This window comes from Pan troglodytes, chromosome 1 (genome assembly GCF_028858775.2).
Source record: "Pan troglodytes isolate AG18354 chromosome 1, NHGRI_mPanTro3-v2.0_pri, whole genome shotgun sequence".
Taxonomy (NCBI): Eukaryota; Metazoa; Chordata; class Mammalia; order Primates; family Hominidae; genus Pan; species Pan troglodytes.
This window is the reverse complement of record NC_072398.2, coordinates 46492465-46519074: the sequence shown is the minus strand read 5'-3', so window position 1 is coordinate 46519074 and position 26610 is coordinate 46492465. Positions and strand designations below refer to the sequence as shown.

At 48.8% G+C, this 26610-nt stretch overlaps 2 protein-coding genes and 1 long non-coding RNA gene across 17 annotated transcripts in view; 2 read left to right on the top strand and 1 right to left on the bottom strand.

Moving 5' to 3' along the window:
- Nucleotides 1–9837, top strand: part of PPP1R12B (protein phosphatase 1 regulatory subunit 12B) — a 239945-nt gene extending 230108 nt beyond the window's left edge. For 10 of the 11 annotated variants that reach the window (XM_514103.8, XM_009440823.4, XM_009440817.5 and 7 more), the window contains one exon: nt 1748–2595. In XM_514103.8, the coding sequence (XP_514103.3) occupies nt 1748–1834 (87 nt within the window). In that variant the 3' untranslated portion in view covers nt 1835–2595. Of the gene's footprint in view, nt 1–1747 lie in introns of all 11 variants that reach the window. The other variant, XM_016935920.4, reaches the window with a different exon arrangement.
- Nucleotides 9838–13071: 3234 nt separating this feature from the next.
- Nucleotides 13072–26597, top strand: LOC107969749 (uncharacterized). Of its 2 annotated transcripts, none has more exons than XR_010151185.1 (5): nt 13072–13279; nt 20308–20407; nt 21001–21192; nt 23194–23434; nt 25844–26597. It is a non-coding gene; the product is annotated as an uncharacterized LOC107969749 (long non-coding RNA). The 2 variants fall into 2 exon arrangements; XR_008536976.2 differs by lacking the exon at nt 25844–26597 and adding an exon at nt 24768–25306.
- SYT2 (synaptotagmin 2) overlaps nt 16950–26610 on the bottom strand; it is a 115373-nt gene continuing 105712 nt past the window's right edge. For 2 of the 4 annotated variants that reach the window (XM_016935938.4, XM_063793617.1), the window contains exons 3-9: nt 25759–25925; nt 24277–24405; nt 23658–23825; nt 23170–23337; nt 21637–21754; nt 20491–20624; nt 17936–18232 (exon numbers count right to left, since the gene is read on the bottom strand). In XM_016935938.4, coding sequence (XP_016791427.1) covers nt 18026–18232; nt 20491–20624; nt 21637–21754; nt 23170–23337; nt 23658–23825; nt 24277–24405; nt 25759–25925 — 1091 coding nt within the window. In that variant the 3' untranslated portion in view covers nt 17936–18025. Of the gene's footprint in view, nt 18233–20490; nt 20625–21636; nt 21755–23169; nt 23338–23657; nt 23826–24276; nt 24406–25758; nt 25926–26610 lie in introns of all 4 variants that reach the window. The other 2 variants (XM_009440796.5, XM_016935927.4) reach the window with 2 other exon arrangements.

The window sequence follows — 26610 nt, the reverse complement described above, 5'->3', positions numbered from 1 at the left end:
ATCTGTTACCTCCTGTGAGCCTTGCAGAGTCCCTACCATACGAGAGAGTAGGACAGGGACTGTTGTTCTTACAGAAGTACAAAAATGGAAATGCAGAGAAGGCGAGTGATCTGCCTAAAGTAATAGATCACTAGTGACAAAGACAATGCTGGAATTTCTAGGCGTCAAACATTTTTGGTGTTTTGTTTTCCATCCCACGTGTAATAAAAGAATGATCTTTGGAGTCAGGCACACTGGGATTCAATATTAGCTTTGCTGGGTGCCTTGAACTAGTTATGGCACTTTTCATTTCCCCATTTGTAGAAATCGGGATAACAACTGTATCATAGTCTCATGAGGCACTAGGGAGACCCTCTAGCACAGTGCCATCCACATTATAGATATTCAGTAATTTTCTTTTTATTTCCCTGATACAAATTATTTATGTATCTGTGATTCATATTTGTGTACATACACATATATTTATATAATTTAACCTATATCTTCTCTGAGAGATCAAGGAAACAGATTATATTCCTTAAGGCACAGTTAGATCTCCTAAGTGGTTAATAGCAGAGCCAGAGCTAGAACTAAATAGGCCTCATAACACCTCAGCACAGGTCACCCTTTACTGGGGGCATTACCTGCCCCTGGGGTCCTATAGGTTTAAATGACTAGTCAAAGGACACCTGTATTGAACAGATACAGATGTAGCTTTCTGTAGCCTGCATAGTGGCGATGTACTTACCTGCTATCCTAAATCGCTCTTGCTGCCAGTGGGACCCACACATAAACTGTACCCTTATCAACATCCCATTAGGATTTTTCAGATGCACAGCGTACTTGTTGAAAGTGCCTGATCATGTAACAAAGACTTGAACTTCCAGGATGGAACTTGAGGCTATTTTTCCTTTTTTTCACAAGTTAGACAACAGTATGTGTAATGTTCCAGGATAGCAGAACTAATAAAATTGAGTTTCCACTCCCTCCCCTGCCCAACAAGCATCTATTTCTGTGAATTACAATGCCATCCCCTAAAACTGCTGATAAGGCCTCTGGGTATCCTTTGGTGACTGTCACTGGGGAGCTTTGGGGAGGATTAAATACATGCCTAGTGTTCACTGTGCCTCACAGCTCTGTGACTGTAAGTTTTCTGAGTTTTAATGGTTGAAAGTGGATATGTATAGTATGACCAGTGAGAATTTGGAGGATTATTCACCGAAGGCACCAAGTGGAGGATGCTTAAATCATCTTGTGCATATGGCAAGAAAGCCGAGTGCTGCCTCTCTGGCCTTTGCTCTTGTTTTTGATGAGATGTGAAGCAGTATCCTCCTTTAACTCTTCTAGTTGACCACCACCCCCTTTCTGAATTCTTTCCCTATGTCCTCACCAGCCCATTTTGGCTCTCTCCCCAATTTCTTTAGGGGTGAGTTTAAGGGCAGGAGAAATTGAAAGTGGTTACTGATTCAATAGAATGAAAGGATATACAGTGTGAAATGTGAGGTCTGCCTATGAAGAAATAAGATATTACTGCTAAATATGCCAGCTCAAAAGATGGAGTGGCTATAATCTCCCTAAAGATTAACATTACCAACTCAATAAAAAGGAAGATTGAAGGGAATTTCATCCCTGGGAGAAGGGACCATGAGAGTTTATTCCACACATTGTCTCAAAAGGCCCTGCTCACCAGGCTGGCCTGGCCTGGTCAGGGAGGGCCAAGGAGGATCCCGCCAGGCTCTAACTCACCTTTCCCTCTGTCACCCTACAGGTGTTAACAGAACTGAAATCCGACAACCAGAGGCTGAAAGATGAAAATGGTGCCCTCATCAGAGTCATCAGCAAACTGTCCAAGTAGGCTAGGCTCCAGATTTATGAGGAAAGAAAGGGACAGCATTTGCTGCCCCCACCCCTCTTTTCCAGTCCTTGCCTTCCAACCAAAAGAAATGGATGTTTTGGTGGAAGGACACTTCTTTCTATCACCCTCTTCAGTCACCTCTATACACTCTACATTTTCTCTGCACTTTCAATGCCCTGTTCTTCCAAACCCCTATCCCAAGTTTTATGACAGTTTTAATTGAAGCATGATTGTGGTAATTCGAGCCATCTGGAGAATGCTCTGGGGAGTACACCAGGCTCAGCTGTGGACCCCTCAACTTCCTGCTGCTCAGCTACTTTGTCCACATTGGATTTGGTCCAAACATGTAAGACTTCTACCCTAATCAGTATCCTTCAGCTTTTTACATTAACCCAGTGTCCTCTGATATAGGTGAGTCTTGTGGTAGCCACTCCAGGATCCTGATTGGGGTGCCAAGAGAAACAGCAGGATGTTGAATTGATCATCAGATGTCCTCTGGAATGGTTAGCATCCAAGGTGACAGTGACTGCATTGAGGCGCTCTATTCTTCTTCACCTCTCAGGAACTGACTTTTATTTTTTCTATCAACACCCAGTAATCTCCCTAACTAGTTTTAACCCTTATTCCTCCCTCATACCTAGCCGTTTCTCCAAGGCTCAAATGGCCCTGGCTTCATTTATTCCTTTCCTTTCTATCCTTTTATATTTTTCCCTTCCCCACCCCCTCACTCAATGATATAAAAGCTAGGACAGAGCACCTGACCTCAGTTGTCTTTGGCCATTGTGGGAAGTCATTATTCTGGAGACAAGAAAATCATCACTCTGGTGCCTTGGTGGCAGCACCACTGCCTGCTCCCTGAAAGGTAGACTATGGCATAAGTGTCAGCTCATTGTTTTCGTCTCCCACTTATCTTCCCCCTGCAAAGTGATTTTCTTTATAAGAAAATTTGGGCTCTGAATACTCCATTCTGCCTCACTTCCTTGACCTTGTTTTCCTCTCTTCGCTCTGACACCTGCTTCTAATGAGAAATGAAGTCAGTGCAAGGAGGAATGAGAGGTGGGGAGGGGAGATTGTTGGGAGATGGACTAGGAAGTGGAAGCAGGCTGGAAAGACAGATATGGCGAAAGTCAAGTATCTGAGGCCACTTGCAACATTGTGACAAAGAAGATGGAAGATAGCAGCCCACTGGGCTGTGAGAATAGTGGTGAATTTGATTATTTCCAGTGGTTAGATTTAGCAGAGAGATTTACTTTCTTAGAAATTAATAGGGGAAATGGCACTTAATAGAGGTTTAATGGAATGAAGTACTTTCAACCCATTGATGAGAGTCATGGAAGTTTAGAGTGGCAAGACCCAGAGGTCATTAGGTCCAGCTTTCTATTATTGTGTCACAGGGACCCCTGCTACTACAGCTTTCACCCATGGGCATGGTCAGGTAGCCTCTGGTGGCTATGCATTTATTACTCAAAAGTTGGGCAACTCTAATAACGAGAGAGTTTTTCCTCATATCAGCTGAAGTCTGCCTGTGGATTCTCCTTGTAGTCCAGATCTACTATCTGCAACTCTTTAACAGCACTCGAGATATGTGTAGTGGGTGGTCTCCCCCTCAGTCTTACTTTGAGCTGCTGTTACTCTAGTCCTTTCAGTCATTCCTCATATGGCATGCTTTTCTTACCTGTCACATCTTGGCCATCCTCCTCTAGACAAAACCAGCCTTTAAAATATCATGCCCAGGCCTGGAAAGAATACAAATCCAGTGCAAAATTAAACCATTAGTTCTTGATGATAACCTAGCATTAATACTTACAGTATTTTCTTTTTGTAGGAGTTTTATCCCTTGGTTCACTTGAGTGTGCAAGTCATTAAATCCTCATCATTTTAGGGTTGCCAGTGATATTCAGTGTTTAGAGTGGTTCATTCCCTTAATATATACTACCTCTGTCTGTTAATTCTTTCCTAACATGACATGTAGCTCTCCATGGTCCTCCCTCTGAAACACCACATGCTGTTTAAACTAGAAGCTGTAATTCAAGATCCCAATTCCACCGGGTGCAGTGGCTCATGCCTGTAATCCCAGCACTTTAGGAGGCCGAGGTGGACAGATCACGAGGTCAGGAGATCGAGACCATCCTGGCTAACACGGTGAAACCCAATCTCTACTAAAAATACAAAAAATTAGCCGGGCGTGGTGGCAGGCGCCTGTAGTCCCAGCTACTCAGGAGGCTGAGGCAGGAGAATGGCGTGAACCCGGGAGGCGGAGCTTGCAGTGAGCCTTGATCACGCCACTGCACTCCAGCCTGGGTGACAGAGCGAGACTCCGTCTCAAAAAAAATAATAATAATAAATAAATAAATAATCCCAATTACAGAACAGGAGATATGTTTCCTCTGACAAAACCCCATTTTTAGAGTATATAAAATTCTGTCTTTCATTTCCAGCCATTTTTCAAGAGAAGCTGCTACTATCTTGAGACTTCGTATTATCATGGGAGTACTGTAAGTTCAGTTCTCAGGGAATGCTAAATTAGAGTAATAAGTTTTATATCCTTCATTCTGGGAGAGGAAATCAACATAAGGTGTTGACTAATTGATTATCCTGGAACATTTTGAATATCGGGGAAGGAAGATGATACTCCTTTCTCAAGAAAAGAAAATTGGATTATTAGGAATACATCTTGACCCTTTTCCACTCAATAGACCAGGGAAAGGGGTTACAGAGAGCCTCTTCAGATCTGTTTGTGCCTTTCAAAAGTATTGGGGGCAGATTCTCAAAACCCTTAGATTGGTGTTGCATCCCTGCCACTTTACATGACCCTTCCATGTTAAAGCTGACTTTTCTTGCCAGAAAGTTTTCCTTGTGACAAGAAATTTGCAAGCTTTTCAATCTCAGGAATACTGGATTCTATAGCCAAGAACTCATGAAAGTAAGTGTAAACTATCCTAGGTAATTTCAGGTACTTTCTCTTATGCAATTAATTTTATTAGATGAACTGATTTCTGGTCTATCTCCAGAGATAAAATACCATTCCTTCACAACTGTATTGTCTGGAAGCCCCACGAGATGGTAGTTATAGGCCTTCTACTAGCCAGCAGTTCTCTCTGGATACTGGCATCAGCAGGTCTCCTTTTTCTTGTGCTGCTTGGACAGGTACTTACCGCTGGCCTCTTCAGTGGCCACAATCCTCAGTCCTCACCTGCTGGTTTGGAGACTCATGAGCACCCCAGGCAGCTCAAGCTGAATAAATAGCTGCAGACATGGCCAACAACATGGGGCTCAGGTCTGTCACTTAACTTAGAGTCTTTACATGAAATATCAGAATGGGAAAGAGAATGTTCCTGGTAAAACTCTGTTTTCATTAATTTGTTATTTTTCAAAAACCGAGCCACACCTTTGGAAGTAATGATTTGGCCATTCCAGAGATTCTGGGGCTAAAGTTTGTTTTTCCAGGGCTGCTGATCCTTTTCCAGATAGCTCCAGAGTATGATGACCCCAGCCCCATCCCAATCTCTAGCGAAAGGGTTATGCAAATCTCAGGGTGTTGCCTCTAAAGAATCTAAAGAATAGACATGCTTTGGGCTTACTCAGTGTACCAGATTCTCTAGTGGGCCATTCTCATTTGATGTTCCCTAGAACCTCCCTGTCTTCCAACTGCAGGATGTGTTTACTTCTCTTCTGGGCTTCCCCTGGTTTCTGTCCTAGTTCCCACCCCAAGTTTAAGAAGACTTAGATTCATTTATTGCTATCTGAGGCCACTAGTGAGATTTCAGATCTCTCTTTTGCAACATTTTACCCATTTCCCTTCCCCCAAACCATGTGCTTATTAGATGGTTCCACTCAGGAAGCAAGGAAGCTAAAACTCAAGTTAATGGTCTGTGGATCCCACGAAAGTGTGTGTAAACTACTGACTGTTTCTCCACTAGAGGCATTTAATTGAGCCAAAGATGATGGAAGAAGAAACTCTCAAAGCCATGTACTTGTTAGGTGTCTGGATTTTTGGCCTCTTTGCAGCCTCTCCTAGCCACAGACAGACACTGTCTCCTCTCAGAGAAAGGCCAGTGTTTCGGTCCAGGCCACTGGTGAGTGTCGGCACCCTTGAGGTGGGCATGGAGTGAGCAGAAGAAGCCTGGAGAAGAGAGAACTATTTAAAAGTGTTGCCAGTTATTCAGCTTCCAGGCGGCTTTGCACCTCCAAAGGTGCAAAAAGGAAAAAGAAAGCAGAAAGGATTCAGCATTTAAGCAGAAAGAAAAGGGAAATTCTACTCTACCAGATGAGCCACTGGTTCCACTGGAGCTTATCAGTGAAGTAACACTGCAGGAGCCCTGGTATCCTTCCCTCAGAGATATCATCAGGGGCCCTCAAACCCCATTGTTTATGCCAGCACTGACCGCACTTTAAGCACACGCTTACCAATCAGAGGTCGTGTAATTGGCCTAAATCTAGGCCCAGTTATTACTACAGATCTTAGTCACCATACTCTGTCGCCCAGGCTGGAGTGCAGTGGTGTGATCTCAGCTCACTGCAACCTCCACCTCCCAGGCTCAAGGGATCCTCTCACCTCAGCTCCCAAGCAGCTAGGACTGCAGGTGTGCACCACCATGCCCAGCTAATTTTTGAATTTTTTTGTAGAGATGGGGTTTTGCCATGTTGCCCAGGCTGGTCTGAAACTGCTGGGCTCAAGCAATCCACCTGGCTGGGCCTCCCAAAGTGATAGGATTACAGGCGTAAGGCCCCACGCCCAGCCTACCATACTGATTTTCAAGGCAGGGTCTAACCCTTCATAAGATGTGAGTTCTTCCAACCCAATAAGCAGGCAGCTTTGAGGACAAAAAGGCAACATTAAAAGATAAGACCCTAGAAGTCAGAACATCTGTATTCCAAGGCCACCCCTTCTCCTTTTAGTCATGCGACTTTGGGCAGGTCACCCTCCCTGTCTGTAAAATGAGGTTGGACTGGATAATCTTTATGTGCCCTTTCCTTTTGGCTTAAAATTCTGTGATTTATTCATTCTTAGGAAGATCAGCATATTTATTGGGATTTCTGCTTCAAAAATTCTAACCTCAAAAATCCAAGTCCAGAATTTTTTGTTTTCTTCTGGATTTAAACTGTTTAATATGAGCACATCAAGGTTGACTTCTCATCCTTGTTGGGAAGTGAATTTAATATTGAGGGTAATTGAATGATGTTGCAATGGCTTTCCCTCCTGCTGGCTTGGTAAGAATATTAAAGCCTGCAGAGGTGGAAATTGGAGCTCATGGAGAAATGGATAGAAAGCAATTTGTTGCAGGCAGCCTTTGGACAAGTTGTTTTAATAGGAAATAGACCTGCTGCTTCATAGGTTTCCTCAACCACCTTTCCTCAGCTTTCTTAAAATGGGATCTACATTGGCTCTTCACACCCGAATAGCAGACTAATCGTTTTTCTGCTTAGCACCGTCTGGTTCATTGTCTTGAACTCTGCCTTACAGCAGCAAGAAAATTTTCCTCGCTAAGAACCTCAATCTTTAGTTCCATTGAGCTCCCCCTCTGGATTTTGGACTTACCAGAAGTAGGAGGTTCTGATACCATTCAAGATGGTCTTTCCTTCAAAGCAGGTCTGAAGAGGAGACTACCAAAGCAGTAAGTGTTTACAAACCCAGAGTCCACACAACCTTATTGCATAGAACAGCACTTGGCTTTCACAAGCCTCCTACAGGACCTGGTGTAATTGGAGTGAAAGGGCAGAGACCCTGGAAGTGGAGGTGGCTGTGTGCTGCGATGGGAAGAAGGCAGAAGGCCCAGGGGCTTTGGACATAGAGCAGGGTGGAAGCTGCAAGTACTGGGAAGGAAGAGAGTTTCACAGAAACAAAGCTTTGTCACACAGAAATGAGTTCTGTCTCACTGGTGACTTCATCCCTCAGGCTCCAGCTGAGCAGAGATTTTAATCAGCTTCCTTAATGGGTATTGACACTGCTCAGGAAGCAGTAGACCCTGTCAGGGACAGCTATTGATCTTTTGTGTTCTGAGTAGATTGGAAAATAGATCAACTTCATTGTAGTCCAGGAACTGTTGGTCACAGCTACTAGGAATGAGGTGATTTCTGAGGGCTGAGAAAAAACACAGAATCTTGGCCAGCAGCCAGCAGCTGCATGGTGAAAGATGCATTCACTTCTTTGAGAGTTGGGGTTGAGGGCAAACATAGAACCCAGGTTTGGCTTACAACCCAGTGTCCCGGAAGCCCTCCTTCGGGAGAACTGTAAGTAAGAGGTGGGTGTGTCTAAAGACAATACCATTAATGAATGTTCTGGCCTTACCTAAAAAGGTTTAGCAATTTGGGGATAACTCTTGCATCTAGCTTATGTGCGTTCACATGCACATTTGCTAGCCCAGAGCTTTTAAAATGAGGTCTGGCATATACTTGATTACAAATGAAAACTCAGAAACCAATTTTATTTATTAAATCATATCTTTTGTTTTTCCCCCTCCCTTCTAATCCCCCAAAGGACCTATTTGAGCTGTTCCCCAATTCATCTGCTTATTTTGGACCTTGAATCTGCCAGAGTGATATTTTCTGTTATTTCTCCTCCAAATTTTTCCCTGATGTTTCCAATAAAGATTTACTTGGGTGGCCCCTTAAGGTGACATCAGGATGCTCTTATGTCCTTCCAGAATAAGCATACACTTCACTCCTCTCCCTTTCATCTCCCTCTGCATTCTTAATTCCTTGCTTTTCTCACTTGGAGCCGAGGGTGCTTTAGAGAGGTGGTTTTCCATGAATCAGCCAAGATTCCTGTAGAAGTTGGATATACCAACAACCACCACCACCGCCCCCTATTCCAGTTTCAAAGCTCCTCGGCTATGCTAATGTCCCCTCAGAGATGGTTTGACTTGTAGGCCTGTATGACTCCTCCATAGCCTGGCCAAGGAGACCATGAGTAGCCATGTCTGGTTTACTCTTTATCCTGAGACTGTTTATAGCTTAAAACAGAAGTGTGTCTTCCCAGCACAAACCTAATCAGTGTATCAGTGCATCTGGTGGCAACAGCTCAGCCCATTCAAAGAGCAAGGATTCAGGAAAGGCACACTGATGGTGGGGAGCCTCTTAAGAGCCTCTAATGTTCTCCCAAAACCAGAGTTGAGAGTCGGAGTGCCAGTCGTCGGGGCCCACTGTTCCTGAACAAGGGACATGCAAGGGCCAGAAGTAGCTTGACTCTCGCCTAAATATCTGTGCCTTTGCCTGTCCTTTCTCCCACTCTACTGAAACCCGGAACAGATTCCCGCTTGCCTTCTGATGGAGAGAGGTTAGGTAAAGAGAGTTTGGAGGAAAAAAGACACCAGGAGGCAGGCTGCGGGATAGGAGAGGGTTCTGAGAGGATGCAGCAATCCAGAATACCTCCTTTTCTAGCCAGCATCCCTTGAACTTTTGAAAGGTTGTGCCTACCACTGGCTGGCACACCAGGGCAATGATTTCCCTGCAGAAGGAAGGAAAGAATGTTTCACCCTTGCATCCTTCTTGGAGAAGCTACAGCCTGTGCTCAGTTGAGTGGTTCACACTCAGACTTTGGCTTTATGGTTTTCCTTCCTCCTTGTCTTTGCCCTGACCTTGATCAACAGGGGTGAAAAGAACCACCCTGAGGTTTCCATGCCTCTCCCATTTTAGTGGTAGCATTTTGTGTCTTTACTCCACCCTTCACCCTAGTTCCACCAAGGTTCACACACCAGATGTAACTGTTTTTCAGCTGAGTTGTATGGATTAACTTCAGTCCACTGTAAATACACCTGGGGTGGGGTGGGGTTGGGGGTGTTTAGGGAGAAGCAGCCAGACTTGCTTTGTGAACTGAATGTATTTTTATGCAATTGAGTGGCCTTTCAACCCTAAGATGAATGGTTTTGTTTTACTGGTTGTTATTATATAGTTTTGAGTATTCTGTGTTTGAAAGTTTGGGAATAATAATATTCACATCTATATGATGCCTGTAAACACAACAGTATTTATAAATGAGTAAATAAAACTGTGTTTTAACTTTGTGACTGTCTCCACAGTTCAGAGCATGGGATTTCTAGAATCTCACATCTGGGGCAGCCTCTTCTGATTTTACATCTTCTTTATCATTGGTGGGGGCCTCGCCCACCAGCCTCCTACAACTCCTGTCCACATAGAGGCCCCTTCCCCAGGGACAGCCACAGTGAGTCATGGCCACTGAGAAGGGTCTCTGGTAGGATCAAGGAATTTCCTAAATGGAGTCAGGCCAAGGAGAAGCCTGGATTGGCGTTCAAAAGAACCGTAAGACGATAGATAGATATCAAGGTTCCAAGCTTCAAGTAACCAAGAGTGTATACGGTTATTTCTTGGAAGACACCAGGTTTAAGTGACAAAGGTGTTGAGGCCATCCAGGTGAACACTAGCACACTCTAGTACATGGGAAAGTTGAGGTCTAGGGAGGTGGTGATTTCCTTGGGCTCATGGAAGTCTCCTGCCATCACCCGTAGTCATCTGCTATATCCATAAGTCTTCATGAGGTCATTGTTTGTTTAATTCAGGAGATCCAAAACTATCCTGTAGTTCCAAACTACAAATGTAGTTAACTTGGGGGCTATTGAAGGTTAAATCTAAACTCAAAATGAAGGAGCCATGCCCAGAGAAGAGCTGTTCAGGCCCGCTGGCAGGGTTTGTACGTGGGTGGCCAGGTCTGACCCCAGGCAGCCAGGATCTGGGTCTGGTTTCTCCATCCAGCAAGCCCTGCCTCTGGCTTTGCTCAGCCCTGTGTTACCTGCCAAGCGGAAATCCCTGGTCACTGACTTGGGGAGAGGTCAGGGAGGGAAGATTCTTCTCCCCTGATGTCACCCAGCTGTTTGTAACCCAAGCAGCAGCAGAACAAGCACACTTGATGTCATGGTTGAAGAATTCAGTCCTGTCCTGGGGCACAAAACAGAGGCAAAGAAGCATGACCGATGCAAAGGGTTCCTAGACTGCAAATGTCATTTCTCTTTCTGACCCCCACTGGTTGTAGTAAGGTCTGCAGATACAGTATCACCTAGCCGTCACGTGGTCCAGCCCTCTTGGGGGGAAAGGAGAAGGCCACAACCTATTGGCAGAGTAAAAAGCTCACATTCTTAGCCAGGAGACCCTCAGGTGATGATAAATCCCAGTCCGTCTGCTGAAAGGCTCATGCCCCTCACCCTACCCAGCCTCAGGGACTGAAGCAGCAAGACAGGATAGATGTTAAAGGATCTGGGCTCATGCTTCCTCAGGTGGGCAGCTCCCATCCCTGCTTGCATTCACTGCCCCCATGCCTTTGGACCTGATGGACAAGCACACATCTAGCCAACGGTGTTCCTGGAGGACAGGTGCTGGTATAAACTGACAAAAATGGTAGCTGCTGGTCTGTCCTCAAGGAGAGGAGGCAGGTGGAAGTGGGAACCGAAGAAGGAGTTTTACTCTTCCCTGGTCTTTGGGGGCAATGCTGTCCCACTCTCCCTTTCCCTAAAAATTCTGACGCCCTATCCCTGGTCCCTAACATCTTTGCTTCAGAAGTTAAAGACATTTCAAGTTATTTGCAAAGAGTCAACTGAGGACTTTGTAGAAATTGTTACTTTTCAAATTCCCACTTCCCAGGGCCAGCCTCCCTCTTGTCATTGGGCTCAGACTGTGGCTGTTCCCTAAGCCCAGCTCTACTGGAAGGGAATTCAAGAATATAGTCCCCACCACCACCCCGCCCCGCCCAGCCTCCCAGACAATGTTCCCCGGCACCACCACACTCCCCACAGTTCCACAGCCTGGCATGTGTTCTCAGGAGATGTGTGGGCCCCAGCACCCACCAGAGTGCCAATCTGGTCTTCCCCCAACCCCAGGAGAGAGGGGACCTCAGCCCCTTTTGGTGCTTCCCTGAAGGAGATTCTGGGTTAGAAGCCAGAGCCTCAGGACCATCTCACCACCCTCACCCACCATACTGACCCTCACAGGCAGCTCCCACTCCCTCACCCCCACCTCAGCGCAGCAAAAACAACCAGAGACACCCCCCACCCCCAGGTTTCTTTCAGCTCATTTCTTTAATAAGGAGACGCAGTTCATTACAAAATAACAATTTGACAAGAGATCAGACAAGAACAAGAGTCCACATAAGGGAGATGGAGAGCATTGCCAAGCAGAAGTGGGAATGAGAGGGCCGGGGGCAAGGGCTGTACATGTGTCCTTCCTATGGAGATGAAGGCAGGACTCCTGGTGGGCTGACCTTGGCGAAGCTAGGCTCTGCCAGGCCCTGATTTTGAAGTTTTCAGCCCCAGGGTTTTCAGAAAGCAGCAAATCAAGTCCTTAGATGGGCAGGAGTCAGGGAAGAAGGGTCAGTATCTTTGAAGAGGCCCCCCTAAAGTCCTGATCGCTAAGGCAGGTGGGATGGAGGAACTCCTGGTGCCCCATGCACACTGCTCCCATCACCTCACCAGACAGATGCTCTCTCAACTCTTGCCTCAATTTGTCTCTGCTGTGGGTGTGGAGAGTGGGAGGGCCCCAGAGAGAGCTGGAGGAAGCAAGACATGTCTTCACTGGTCCAAGCACCTGATTCCAGCCTGCTCTGAAATGGTCCCCTCCACCTTCCCCACTCTTTCAGTTCCCAGCACAAAGGTCCCTGGGACTTCTGTGTGCAACTTCTGTTGTGGTTTGTGCAGGGCAAGCCTGCCTCGCCACCTCTGGCCTCATCGAATGCGCCCTGCCTGATTCCCCTCCCGTTCTCTCTCCTTCCTCATACTTGTCACAGTTGCCAGGCCTGAGGCATCCTGGGCTCTTCCCATACAGTACTGCCCTCAGGTGCCCATGGGGCCAGGGGCCGCAGGCAGGGGGGCTACCTGTCCCTCTCAGTTCAACAGGATGACCTGGGGCCTTGGAAGCCCCCAGGCCCCTCTACTCACCTCTGCTACTTGGTGCAACTGGCTGGGGCTTCTCTGGGGAGCAGGTGTGAAGGTCAGGGGGCTTAGTCCACACCTGCTCTGCCTGAGCCTCTCTCACAGCTGGACCTGCCCACCCCACTCTCAGGGGATCGCTGGTAGCCCTGAGGTTGCCCCGCTATTGGCTGCTTTCTGTCAGACTGCAGGAGGATGCACGAGGGAAGAGCGTCAGCCCCTGTATTCACCGGCCTCTCCCTGAGTCCCTCCTCCATCACCACCCACAGACCCTCACACTACAGAGGTGAGTAAGCAGGGATGGTTCTGTCATCCCTGGCTGAGCCGCTGACTGGCTGCTCCTGAAAATCCTGGTTGCCTCCACAGGGACCCCAGGAAAGGTATCCAGAACCATGGAGTCCCACTGCTGTCTGCTCCTCGCCCAGCGTAGAGATGGAGCTGAACTGTGAACCCAGGCCGAGGAAGCCAGCTCGGGCAGGGCCAGCATGGGCATCTCCTGAGACCCCACCGGAAGCCCTGGACACCGTCCATTCTCATGACACGGGACTGAGGGAGCAGGAGGGGGTGACAACAGGTGAGCCCTTCAGAAGTGTTCTGTGGGGAGCCAGTTGGAGAGACATGGGGGCTCCTGGGAGGAGCCAAGGGAGGCCAAATCTCCAGCAGGAGGCCCCCTTTATGGCTTTTCAGTGAATTCAAACAGTAGGAGGAAGGGGCACACCACACACATACACAGAACATGGAAGCTACTGGGATGCCAGATACCAGGCTGGACACTGCACCGGGCCCTGAGGTTTGGCTCTGCAGGCAGATGTGCAGCAAACAGGCCTTCAGGGCGACAGGGTCCTCCAGCATCTCCCAAGGCAGGGCTGGACTGGAGCAGGCACCGACTCCCGCCCACTGATGACTCCCATGGGGGGGTTTCCCGATGGGAGGAGGCAGGGGTGGGGCTGGGGAACAAAGACTTTACACGACATAAAATCAAAGGAGCAGCCTCAACCAGTTCTGTAAAATGGGTTTGAGGTTGGGGATCAAGGGGACTCTCAGCATTGCCATGCGGCTATTTACAGAAAGTTATAGACATGCATCTTGATTAAACAAGATTCTGTTCATATGTTTCTAGGTAATTATCTTCTTTTATATATAATTAAATATACACGGATGGCGGCAGATGAGGCTCAAATGGCTTCAGAAGGTTCTTATTTTGTTGTCGCTTAAAAAATAAAGTAATTCATGTGTCTTCAAGTCACAGTGACCCCTTCTCAATGTTGCAGTTCAAAAAACTGGTTAAGTCAAATCCTTGGGGTTCCTGGCCCCTTGGGACCAAAGGGAGAGGGGGAAAAGTCATAGGGTAGGGTTCCCAGACAATGCAGGATGACCAGTTACATTTGAATTTCAGATAAACAACAAATTATTTTTTAGTATAATATGTCCCAACTATTTGCCTAGGACATATTTACACTTAAAAATTGTTTGCTGTTGAACTGAAATTCAAATGTAACTGGACATCCTGTATTTTTATTTGCCAAATCTGGCAACCATAGCATGGGGCTCAGGGCCACCAGGATCTTGGGACTCCTCCCTGCCTGCCACCACCCAGGGCTCTGAGAAAGGGCCCCAAACAGCTTTAGGTGGGAGGGGCAGAGGAAAGGGAAGGGAAGGGGCAGAGCAGAGGATATGAGGGCAGTTCCTGGCTCAATCTCTTTCTACCTTTGAGTGGGAGGGGACACCCTCAGGGACAGTTTTTCTCTCTGTGAGGCTGGGTGAGACCCAGGACTCAGATGCCTTATGAATTAACCTAGGACATTAAGGGAACATGGAAGCTCTCACTCCCCAAACCCAAGGAGGTTCCTCAACCTCTTTGCTATCACCCACCCTTACCCCCACCCCACTGCATGGAGGCAGGTTTATAAGAGAGCTGCTTTTACCCACAGGAGGGCTGTAGTGACCTCTCTTCTCCCTCTCGCTGAAGCCTTGGGCCAGCAAAATCATCCCACACTGATTCTGCAGACACAAGTTATGTATGCTTTCCTAGGAAGAAAAAAGATCAGGATCTGAGACTGTGGCCTAATCCCTGCTATCTCATCCTCTAGCTGAGGGACTCCAGGAAAGTCACTTCTCATTCATGCCAAGCACCTGCCTCCTGTCTGAGATTGCCCCAGCATTCCTTACCCAGCCTTCCCCAGGCCTCAGCTTCCACTTCCAAAGCCCAAAAATCTGCCTGTAGCTCTGGCAGAGTTAGCATCCCTTCTGGAAAAATTATTCAGGGAGGAAGAAGAAAACGAACTTTCAGACTTTACCCCAGTTTCTGGATGGGATTAGGCTTGTTTTCATGGTCTCAGCTTCTCTAAAAATCACCTCTATACTACTTTCCTTTCTCTGGAACAGACTTTGAGATGAAAACTCACAGCCCCAGAGGCGTCCAGAACCCCTTACTAGCCAGACACCCTAACTCCATCCTGCTTAGTGCCTACACCCCAGTACCCTGACATCCCCAGAAATAAACCTGCCCGGCAGTGAGTGTTTGGCATGATGCCCTGTGGTTTAAGCTACGTCAGCCCTCAGGTATGGAAAACACACAAGCAGAAGCATGTTCCCACCAAGCCCATGGACCAAGACAGATGCCATCCACTACGTGGCACATCAAGACCAACTGGGACCTGAGGAAGGCACTGCTCCCCACACCCACACTGGCTCCACACTGGTGTCAACGTTCAAAATCACTCAGCAACCTGTCCCCACCCCTCAAGGCTCCTCACTAGCAGTGGGCTCAGAGTAATAAAAATCCAGCCCTGGTCACCAGGCACATAGACACCCAGACCACCAGAGGTTCCTACCATTGCCTTTCCTCCCTGTCAAGGGAATGCAAATCTTGGGCTTTGGAAGGGCTGAATGAAGTTCATGAATGGAAAAGAATCCAGGTGGTAGAAGATGAATTGGGAAAGGGCAAAGGAGTAAAGGTAGAGGGGATATTGACAAGGGGGTCTCCATGAGTGAGTCTGTGGGATATGGGTGAGAAGAGTGAGTCCGGGGAGAGACCCTGAGAAAGCACCAAAATCCCATAACTCTGGGGTTGGGAGAAGAGTCCAGTGACTTCTGATGTCCATACCAGGAAATCCCACTCTGTGGCCACCCAGATTCTGAAAACACCCTATTGTCCTACAACTCTCTACCATGACCACACCTTTGGTCCCAAGGACCGCAGTTCATAATCCTGATCAGAGTCTTACCTTCCCATCATTAAGTACATACACACACACACACACACCAGTAAAAACATAACTTCCCATGTACCACTAACAAGACAAAGAAGGATCTCCAAGAGACAGGCAGGCTTTCCAGTCTGTTTCTGGTGGGGGTATTCCCTCATTTCCCTCACTCCTTCATCCAAAAAACAAAGCAAAACCAAAAGCCCCTTCCCCCTTTTTAAAATAAAATAAAAAGACACTCTGCAACTTCTTCACACTGGATCCTCAAAGCCTGATTCCCTCCAACACTGTCCATCTGTCTTGGGTGTCTACAGGAAGCTGAAGTGGCCCAGATGGGGCAGGATAGAGATGCTGCCATTTGTGCTGGGAAAGAGAGATACTCAGGCTGCTGGAGAAGCCATGAGTTTTCTGTGGTGAAAAAATGGCAAGGACCTGAGGGCTTCATGGATGGAAAAGAGAGGTCAAAGGAAGGCAGGCAAGGAGGGCTGGCCTCTGGCCACAAGGGGACCTCACTCTGTTGTCCAGGCTGAAGGTTTGGAAGAAGACTCAGTGCAAACCTGACTAACATATATATGGCTTTTATATCAGTGCTGGGGACAAAAGGTGAACAGGGAATGGGATACAACTGAGCATGGGTAGAAACCCTAGAAGGTCTCCTCTGCTACTCATTTGGAATGGATGCCCTTTGTTTCTTAGCATTCATAGAGAGAAGCCCCCTAATGGTAGGACGGGTCCTCCCCATAGGTCTCCCTGGGCCACTCCAGCTACCTATCAGCTCTCCAGCATGGAGGGCAGAGGGCCAAGGGAGCAAGGAGTGGGAGTTGGGGGAATTCCAGTGCTCCCCTATATCTCCTCCCAAGGGATCTCAGCCATCTGTCCCCCATCCTCTTCTTACCACCCCCTTCTTACCTGGACCTCAGGAGAACTAAGAACATTTAAACTTTCCTTTTAAAGTTCTCTGGCTCTGCACAGATAACGTGTCTTCAGACAGTGTTGCTCCACTTAAAAGAGAAACAGAAGCAAAAGCACAATGGGGAATAAATGCAAATGAACTTGGCTGCTTATATTCTGGAAAGGGAGAAAGCATCTGTGTTTCCCACTGGATGGGGTGAAGATCCAGGAGTTTAATTTTGGTCTTTCTGGTAATGGGACTTCTGTTTCTTCATAGTTTGATATTTATTGTCAATAAGAGTGAGATTTTGGGACTGAGAGTCCCTGTTAGTCTGACCCAACTAGTGAATAGCTCATATCCATGAATGTCCCAGGAACTACACTTCTGGGGAAACCATGACTGGCAGGAGGAAGTATTTGATGGCATCGTTTGGTCCTAGTTCTGAACACATCCAGTCTTCACATCTTGCTGCCTCCCAAATAGCCACCAACAGGAGTATGAAAGCCCCGATATCTGAACAGGATCCTGAGACTTTGCCATAGATGAGAGAAGATCTCCCACTTAGTGGACTTCTTCATGTCAGGGTCCCCAAAGAGCCTTCTTTTCCCACACAACTTTACTGTCCATGGCTCATTCCAGGAATGAAGAGAGATGCTTAAAGACACACACAGACACACACAGACACACACACACACACACACACACACACACACACACACACACACATTCCAGGAATGAAGAGAGATGCTCAAAGAGACACAGACACAGACACACACACACACACACACACACACACACACATGATCATTGGCCACTGTGATGCCTTCCCTGTCAGGAAGCAGGATGTGCTGCTATTTTGTTGGTCCAGAAGGCTCAAAAAACAGGAACTGCTGCAAGTTTGTGCCAGTAGAGAGCCTTGCTTGGGGTGAGGCAGATGTGAAGCTTTGAAAGAGTCGAGGGAACTGTGACAGGGCATGCAGCAAGGACAGCTCCTGGGACCGTGAACAGAGCCAGGCTTCTCTTTCACCTCTTAGGGGACTCTCCTCACACAGCCATCAAAGGGAAGTTGGTCTTTAAAAAGAGAAAAACAAGGAAAAACAAGGACACAACCACCCAACAAATGAAAGAAAAAAGAAAACCTCTAAGGTTGCATAACTGAGGTATTGATAGCTCTGGATCTTGTCAGTGTCCGTGAAAGGTGTGGGGTCCCAGCCGCTGCTGTCTACTTGTTCTTGCCCAGGAGTGCATCCACCTCCTCCTCAGGCTTGAGCGAGTGCCACTGGGCGATGGGCCTCCGGGGGTTGGCCAGCATGTCGGACCAGTGCCGCAGCTCTGTGCCTGTGGCATTGCTGCCCACGAAGATCTTGCCTATGGCTTCGTTCTTGCCCAGCTTGTCATAGTCCAGCACGGTGACCACTACCTGGACTTTCTGCAAGGAAAACAAAGGAGGGAGGGAGTTGGCAGACAGAGACGTGGGATCCCATGACCAAATTTATCCTCCATCAACCTCTACTCCCAATGATTGGGAAGGTAAGGCCTCCCGGGGCTCCTTGGTTTCATCTCTGCTGCAGTGAAGACTGAATTGACATGGAGGCAGAGGCCACGCCTTTGGCAGCCTTTGTTTCTACCACTGGGCATTTATTGAGGATGTACTGTGCTCTAGACCCTGTTAAGCACTTGGAGGGGGAGAAGAGGGAAGGAAAAGTGAAAAGATGAATTTCACTTCCTCAATGAGATCAGCAGACATGTAACTGAAAACTTACAACATGAAGTGATAAAGGTTATGCTAGAGAGATGGGCACAAGGTACTGTGGAAACTTAGAGGAGGTGACCGTCCTGGGGCCAATCAGAAAAGGCTTCACAGAAGAGGTGACTGGGACATGAAGTCTGAGAATTTCTCTAGGAGGAGAAAAGAAGGAAGAGGATTCCAGGAAAACAGATTTGCTTGGGTAGAGGCATAGAGACCTGAGAGTGCATTTGGCATCTGAGAAACATTAGATGTTCAGTCATTGAGGTATAGGGTGAGAAGCAGTGAGGCAGGAAATGAGGCTGGTAGAGTAGGTTGGGGTCAGCCAAGGAGTTTGCATTTTGTCTTTCAGGCAAGCAGTAGGGGACTCCTGACGACTTTAAGAAAAGGAGTGTCGTGGACATTTGAGAGAGAGAGCCCTGGCATTGAGTTGGAAGATTTACTGGAGGAGGAGTGGGCCTAATGGCAGGGAAGAGACCCATTGGAGGATGCTGGAGGGTCTGGGAGGATGGATCCCGAATACCTGAACCAAGGCAGGGACAGTGGGGATGGGAAGTCAAAACCAGGTTGGAGAGGTATTTAGGAAGAGAATCAAGAGGACTTGATGATCAGCTGGATTTGCTGAATGCTCGATGCCTTTTTCCCCTGTGACTCCAGCCAACTCAGATTTGTCCTTCAGGACCAAGCTCTCTCTGGGAAGCCTCACTACAGTCCTCCGCTTCATGGACATTGAAGCTGTCGTCTCACTGTGCTTTACTAGACTGTTTACTGGTGCCCTCCCACTGTGAGGTCCTTGAGAGCAAGGAGTGTGTGGATTACACACTTATTTCCTCATCCCCTAGCCTACCACTTAGGAAATGCTCAGTAAAGTATGTTGGATAAATGAGAAAGGAAAAAGGAAATAGTCAGTCTAAGGTGATGCCCAGGTTTCTGACTTGGGCCACTGGGTAAATGATGGACTGTGGGGTCATTCATTGAAAACAGAATTCAGATGAAACAGGCTTGGCTGGGAAGAGGTAGGAAGAAGAACATTACATTGGTTTTAGGCATGTTGAATTTGAGATGCCTGGGTCAGGATGCTCTAGATCTAAAATTCTCTGTAATGAGGACTTCTCTTGGATTAACATTATCACTGAGCTGCCCAGTGTTCCCTTGAAGTATTCCATCAGTAACATCATACACATCTCCATAGATGACAGAACCAACTCTGAAGATTCTCTTGTACCCTTGCCCCCAGCCCTCCTGAGGGAAGGAGAGGGGGTGGGATCAGCTCACTACAAAGAAGGAGAGACCAAGACTCCATGATAACCGACCACTCTGCAAGCCCCCAGCTGCGCCTGACTTCCCGCCCAAATGGGTGGGTGGGTGGGTCTCTTGTCCTACCACGTCCAGATCCCACTCATACCTGGAAATGGTGAAAACCAGACCTCATCTCCAACATTTACAGAACTTGCTGGTGAGAAGGAAGGAAAAATAGAGAAGGCTGGAAGGGTGGAGGGAGAGAGGAGAGGAAGCAGATCAGAGGAGTAGATGGGAAAGACCTAGAGAGCAGTGGAAGTGGGGCAGGGATGGCCAAGACAGGATGTGGCTGGAGAGGATGGAGGTGGCAGCGGCCACTCCCACCCTCTCAGCCAGCTCCCAACCCCTCTGGCACCTTTGCTATACCCCCGTACATCTGTGTGCATGACCATGGTCCTTCAAGTCCTAAACGAATGATTTGCAGAATTTTTTGAATTAGTTCATGTTTATCTCCTCAGAAAAGGGGGATCCCTGAAGCACTTGGGAAGGATGCCCCACCCAGGCACCATTAGACCTCGAGCCTTCCCCCACCAAGAAAGGCTGTTCCATGGTCTCTAGGTGAGTTCCCTCTCTTCAACCTCCCCATACATGTTTGCCTCCCCAAACCCTGCTCCATGCCTAGGAACCCAGGGCTCCAGCACCTGAATCTGCTCGAAGGGGATCTCAAAGCTGAAGGACTCGTTGAAGTATGGGTTCAGGGTCTTCTTCTTCACGGTTGTCTTCTTCTTCTTGAGCCGCTTGCCATTCTGCATCAGGTGGATCTTCACGTACGGGTCTGCGGAGGGAGAATCCCAACCCCAGAGAGGTTCCCCTTAGCCCCCAGCCTTCCTGCCGAATGTACCAAGGCCTGCCCAGAGCATCAGTCAAGATGGGGTCTTCACTCCGCTGAGACCAGGCCCTCAGAAAGCCCCAAGTCATGCCATCCAGTTCAAAGGTGGCAAAAGGCTTCACCTCCAGGACCAACTGTGACCAGTGGGTTGTGGCTTCCTGAAGCATTGGGTGGAGGGCATTTCTGAGTCTAAGTAAGGCCTTGTGAGAAAGAGTCTGGGGATTCATCTGTGATCCTGTACTGGGGAGTGGGTGGGGAGTGCTGAAGTCAGGACACACATCTTCTGGGTCATAATCCCAATCCGATCCTCCTAATCTTGCAGACAAGAAACTGAGGCCAAAGAACGGAAATGACCTGCCCGAGGTCACACAGCGGGTCAGTGACAGAGCCAGGCTGGCACTGAAACGCGCTGGTTGGAGCCCATGCCCAGGGCTGATTCTCTGGGAAGGCAGCTGAGGCAGCAGGCTTCATCCACTAGAGCCCTGTGCCATGGGCCAGCCCCATTCACTGCCAGGTAAATGTGATATTCAGAGCATCTTCCACTCCCTTGCCTCACCCTCCCCTTTCCAGGGCAGAGCCAGCAGAGCCTACAGCCTCTTCTGGAAACATGTCTCGATTGTGGTGTCGTGCTTTGGGCTAAGCCCTGCTCATTTCCCTGGGAGAAGTAAAATCCTAAGTCACAAACTTATCTGGGGATGAAATTTCTCTGATCCTTTTCTCTGTAGCCCACAGTGCATGGCCAGAGAGCGCTGGGAAGGCAGCTCTGATGGGGACAAGGGGCCCTTGGAGAAAAGGAGGGCTTGGGAAGCTAAGGCTCCCCCGCTCCTCGCTCCTCGAGGAGACATCTCAGTCCCAGGGCAGCAAAGTGTTCCTCTTCACTGGAGTGTGCAAACTCTGGGACTTGGTGCTGACTGGCTCGCTGGTGCCACCCAATGGCAGCCAGAAGCTCTCCACGTACCTGAAAGGCCGCCCACATCCATCTTCTTGAGGTTCTTAGCCTCCAGGATGCAGACAGTGAGCTTCCCGGCCGTGGGCACATAGCGCAGGGAGGTGCAGATGTCGCCCAGCTTCTCCGGCTGTCCAGGGGAAGAGCAGGACTTGGGTCATCTCACCCATCCTAGTGCCTCTCTCATGGCTGACCTCTTTCTTGCCAAAATTAGCAAGGCAGTGATGTGTCCCTGCCTCCCTCATCACCAGTCCCCATATATGTGATGGCCGAGAAGGTCTTCCAGCATATGACCTTGGGTCCCCCTGATGCAGTGCAACAAAGTCCCTGAAAGTGACAGGTTGGGACCTCAGGAGCCATGGGCTGAGGATGCTGACAGATGAGGGGGGTAGAGGACAGCTGCGGTGGCAGGACTGAGGGAGGGATCCCTGGGTGGATCCGGGATCTGGGAGGTTGGGAGTATGTTTGCGCTCCCACCCCAGGCCCTGGTAAGGTGGGAAGGTGTGCGAGAAGCGGGTGGGTTAGCCACGTGTCCACCACCAAGGGCCCTGGGGGACTGAATGTCTCAGAAGCCTTCTTTCCCTTAACAGTCCCACCCACCAAGATCTCTCCTTGTGGACCATTCCACTTGTAGTATGATTTGTGGTTTTCGGAGCAATTTGCATCCCTTTTGTTACTATCACTGCAACTCTTTGATGTAAACAAGACAAGAATTCTTTGTAACCAATGAGAAACTGAGGTTCCCAGAGGCCATGGTTTGCTCAAAGTCACACAACAATTTAGCACTGTAGGCAGGCTGAGGACCCAGGGCTCCTAATTCCTAAGGCCAACACCACACTGCAGAGTCAAAGCTGCTCAAAGTCAAAGCCACCCAGGGCAAGACTGACCACATCACACAGGTCCTGGTTCAGGTGTGCTGGCCTTCCTCCCAGGCACAGGGGACAAAAGGGAAAAAAGGATGTCTTAAGCTTCTCTACTCAGCCCTCCATCACTGCCTAGAGTGTGCCAGGTAGCAGGGCCCTGGCCAAGACAAATGATTGATGCCCAGAAGGAAGAATGGCTAAAATGGAGTTTTAGGTACACAGCAATTGCTCAGCAAATATTTAGTGAGTGAATGGATGCTGTAGCAGTTCTGGCAGGACAAGTCCCTTTGCTGAGTATCCTTTAGAACAAACATGAGCTTTTCTTGTGGGTGAACTGAGGCACAGAGGCATGAATCACTGGCCTTAGGTAATAGCAGAAGCTTAGGAGTAACAATAATAATGGTGTTTTTATTTATTTGAGTACCTACCAAATACCAGTCGCTGCGCTAGGCGCTTTATGCAGGTAATGAATCCTCATCTGTAAAAAAAGACTAAAGGAGGGAACCCGAGTCCAAAGAGTGTAAGCAACTTGCCCAGGGTCACACAGCCAGGCAGTGTGGAGCTGGGATCCTAACACAGGTCGTCTGCCTCCAAAGCCCACCCTGTTTCCATCATGCCAAGAGGTGGAAGCCCACCTGTACATTCGTCTTTCTGCCCAACCTAGCCTCTTCTCTGCTCTTACCTCCTCCTTTTCCCCGCCTTGCAGGTCTCTCCACTCCTCAATGGGCTGGCCGAGGTCCACTGTGTTCATAGGCACCTTTACCTCTCCAATGATGTCATGTTTGGAGAAGCGGTCAAAGTCATAGATGGCCATCACCAGAGTTTTGCCCCCAAGCTCCTGGTATGGCACCTGCAGGGCACAAGCAGAATCAGAGGGGGCCAGAGCGACTCACGCACCTCCAGGGGTGCTATGTGCAGGGGCCTGCATTCCAGCCCACAGGGTCCAGGTTAGTGTGCCGAGACAGACAAAGACCAAGGCTTTTGGGGAGCAGAGTGTGAGGGTGGGGTGGGAGGGATCCCGATCCTCCATAGAGGCCGGGGTAGCCCTGCAGTCAAGGCTGCCATTGTTCCAGGCTGAGCCATGGCTAAGGACCAAGGAAAGGTCTGTAGAACTCAGCAGAGAATTGGGATCAGGCAGGGAGCTGGAGTCACCCTTCCAGCCCTCAGCACCTTGAAGGTGAAGGTTTCATTGAAGGCAGGGTTCAGTGTCTTCCGATGGACTTTGGTCTCATATTTCTTCTTCTTGTCAGGAAGGAGGAAGACCTTGACATAAGGGTCTGAGGTGCCTCCCATGTCCAGGGCAGGCAGTTCAGCAGCCTGCAGAACGCCCACAGTAAGCTGTGGAGAGAGATGGGGAGAAGGGGCCTGAGTCTCAGGACTGCTCCAATACCACAACTGGCCCCAGACCCAGCACCCACCAATTCCGTCCCAGAGGAGGCAGTTGGGGCAGGGAAATGGCGGGAGGCTGGTGCTAGAGAGGAAGATTGGTCTCCATTTCCATCCCAAGGAATTTGGAATGGCATTTAGGAAACCTGAGAAAGGGAAATTGCCTTGCCTAAGGTTGGTGGGGAGGTTAATAGCATAATCAACTTGGAACCTTCCCCAAAGCAGGCTGGTGGCCAAGCCAGCATCAATGTCCAGAGCTATAGGCCCTGCAGTTTCCAGCCTGCCTCATTCTATGGAAAGGAGTAGTGCCCACACATCTCTGAGGGAGCTGTTTCTATCCCCCTTCCACCCAACTCCCAGGCCTCTCCCCATTCCCCCACTCTGCCCCCACAGCCCTGCATACCTGATTAGCCTGAAAATCATAGTCCAGGGAAAACTGCAGTTTGCCCAGGTTCTCTGGCTCTTTCTCCTCCTCCCCTTCACCTTCCCCCTCAGTCAGGCCTGTCTCTGCGTCGTCGTCATCCTGTGGGAGCTGGGGGAGAGAGGGAACAAGTTAAAAGGGGAGGACCGAGAAGTCTGGCTTAGCACAGGATGACGGGAAACCAGCTCCTCTGTGGTAGACCCTGACTCAGAGCTGTGTGTGGTGGGAACACAAGAGGGAACGTGGCCCTGCCATGGGACCCTCCTTCATGGCCCATCAGAACCCCTAGGTGGCTCCTCTACCCCCAGCCCTGTGTTTGAGACATGGCTCTGGTTTGGGCACCACTCTCCTGCCTCTGAGACACAGTGTGCTATGGGACCAGGCCCTGTGCCAAGTGCTCCATAGCTTCTGGGGGCTGGTGTGGGGGTAGGATTTACTTCCCTTGTAAGCCCTCTCCCAAACACTTTCCCCAGCTCAGGCCCCACGCATCCTGGGCAAGACATACCAGAAGTACGGTCCAGGCAGACAGGAGCAGAGTGAGCCCACAGAGGTGGAGAGAGAAAGAAGAAAGTGATGTAAGAGAAAATCCTGCAGCTCAAACCAGCCCCTGAAGTCACCACAGCCACTCCTCAAGACCAGGAAGGGCTACACCCAAGTCATCCTGGAACCCCTCCCAACACACTCTCACACTCACACACACTGCAGGTTCCTTTTGGGCCCACATACATACACATACCTGCACGTGCAAGGACATATACACACACCTGCACGTGCAAGGACATATACACACACACATGCACTCAAAGGCCATTTAGATCCCTGGCTTCTGAGATCAAGCCCTTCCCTCCATCCTCCATATGGATTCCTTGAGCAAGAGATTCCTCCTAGTCACCCCCAAACAAACATGGGGGAAATGGAAGCACACAGAGGCCTCTGCAAACTTAAAAGAAGAAAAGGAGCTTTCTAGGCTGACCAACACCAAAAGACAGGGGAAAATAAATTATGATGTGATTAATGATGGATTCCACTTGGCTCTGTCTTGGTGCCTCAGGGTCACTCTTCTGCCTCATTTGATTCCCGCCCCATGCCCAGTTAGATGCCTCCCATGAGATATTGTCCTTCAGTCTCTCTGGCAGAAAACACAGGGTTAACAGATGGTGTCTTGCTGGTGTGGGGGTGTCTCTTTCCGACATTTTGTCCCAGTAGCCTCACTGGGGAGTCAATATATTGTTCTCCTTCACTGTCTTTCCAGGGATGAGTTCATGCTAACACAGGAATAAGGCCCCCCCTCCCAGGGGCCTCCAGGTAGACGGTGTTATACTAGAGATGTAACTGAGAGAGCCAAGTTTTAAGGAGGGGAGCAGGTTTGGCTGTGGAAGCCCAGGAGCCTTTGCTTCCCCTTTCAGCATCAGGAAAGCCTGGGCTGAGCCCCTTCCAGTCCCCCTCACAACCAATGTGCCCTACCTGACCCCCTTTCATGTCCTTCATGTTCATGGCATTCTTCATGCCTTTGCCCTTCTCCTTCTTGTTCTTCTTCTTCTTGCAGCAGCATTTCTTGCAGATGCAGAAGCAGCAGGTGAGAAGCAGGAGCCCAGCAACCACAGCAATGGCGATCAGTGCCCAGGGTGGTACTGCCCACACAAAGAAGATCCCAGGGTCAGCAGTGCCATGCCTTGCAGCCCCTGACCCCGTAGCATTGGGAAAAATGGGTGAGGAATATGACTGCCATCCCACAATGCCCACACCCCACATTTTAAAAGCCACACACCCATGAGTGATTTGTATGTAAGGTGCATATACTTTGCATGCCTTTTCAATCACGCCTTGCTTTTTTTTTTTTTTTTTTTTTTTTTGCCTACTGTCCTTGTTGGTATAGCCTGCTAGCTGAGAGGTAGCAACCAGGTGTATGCATGGAAGAATATCAGTTTAGCTCTATTGAGTTTTACTAGTGTGATCTATGGAGGACTGGCTCACTCTAGAGAGGATGGGATGATGCTTATCAGTCCTTTGGCCTCTGCCCCTTGTTCCAAGTCTTGAGAGGGCTGATGCATAGCCAGATAGGCAGGCCAAGCTCCTTGAGTCTAGACCTAGACCGCTGCTGGGCTTTGCAAAACCCAACTGGGGATGGGTCCTGGGCTGCTCTCTGTGGTTCTGAAGCACCATCTCCCGCCAGTGTGGCTGCTCCCCCTTAATCTGCATCTCTGGTGTCTCCTATACAGCCTCTGCCAGAAATTCAAAAGCAGAGAGGGCTTTTATTTTCTATCTTCCAAAATAAATTTCAAAGTATTATTGGCAAACTTGAATAGTGACTTCTGT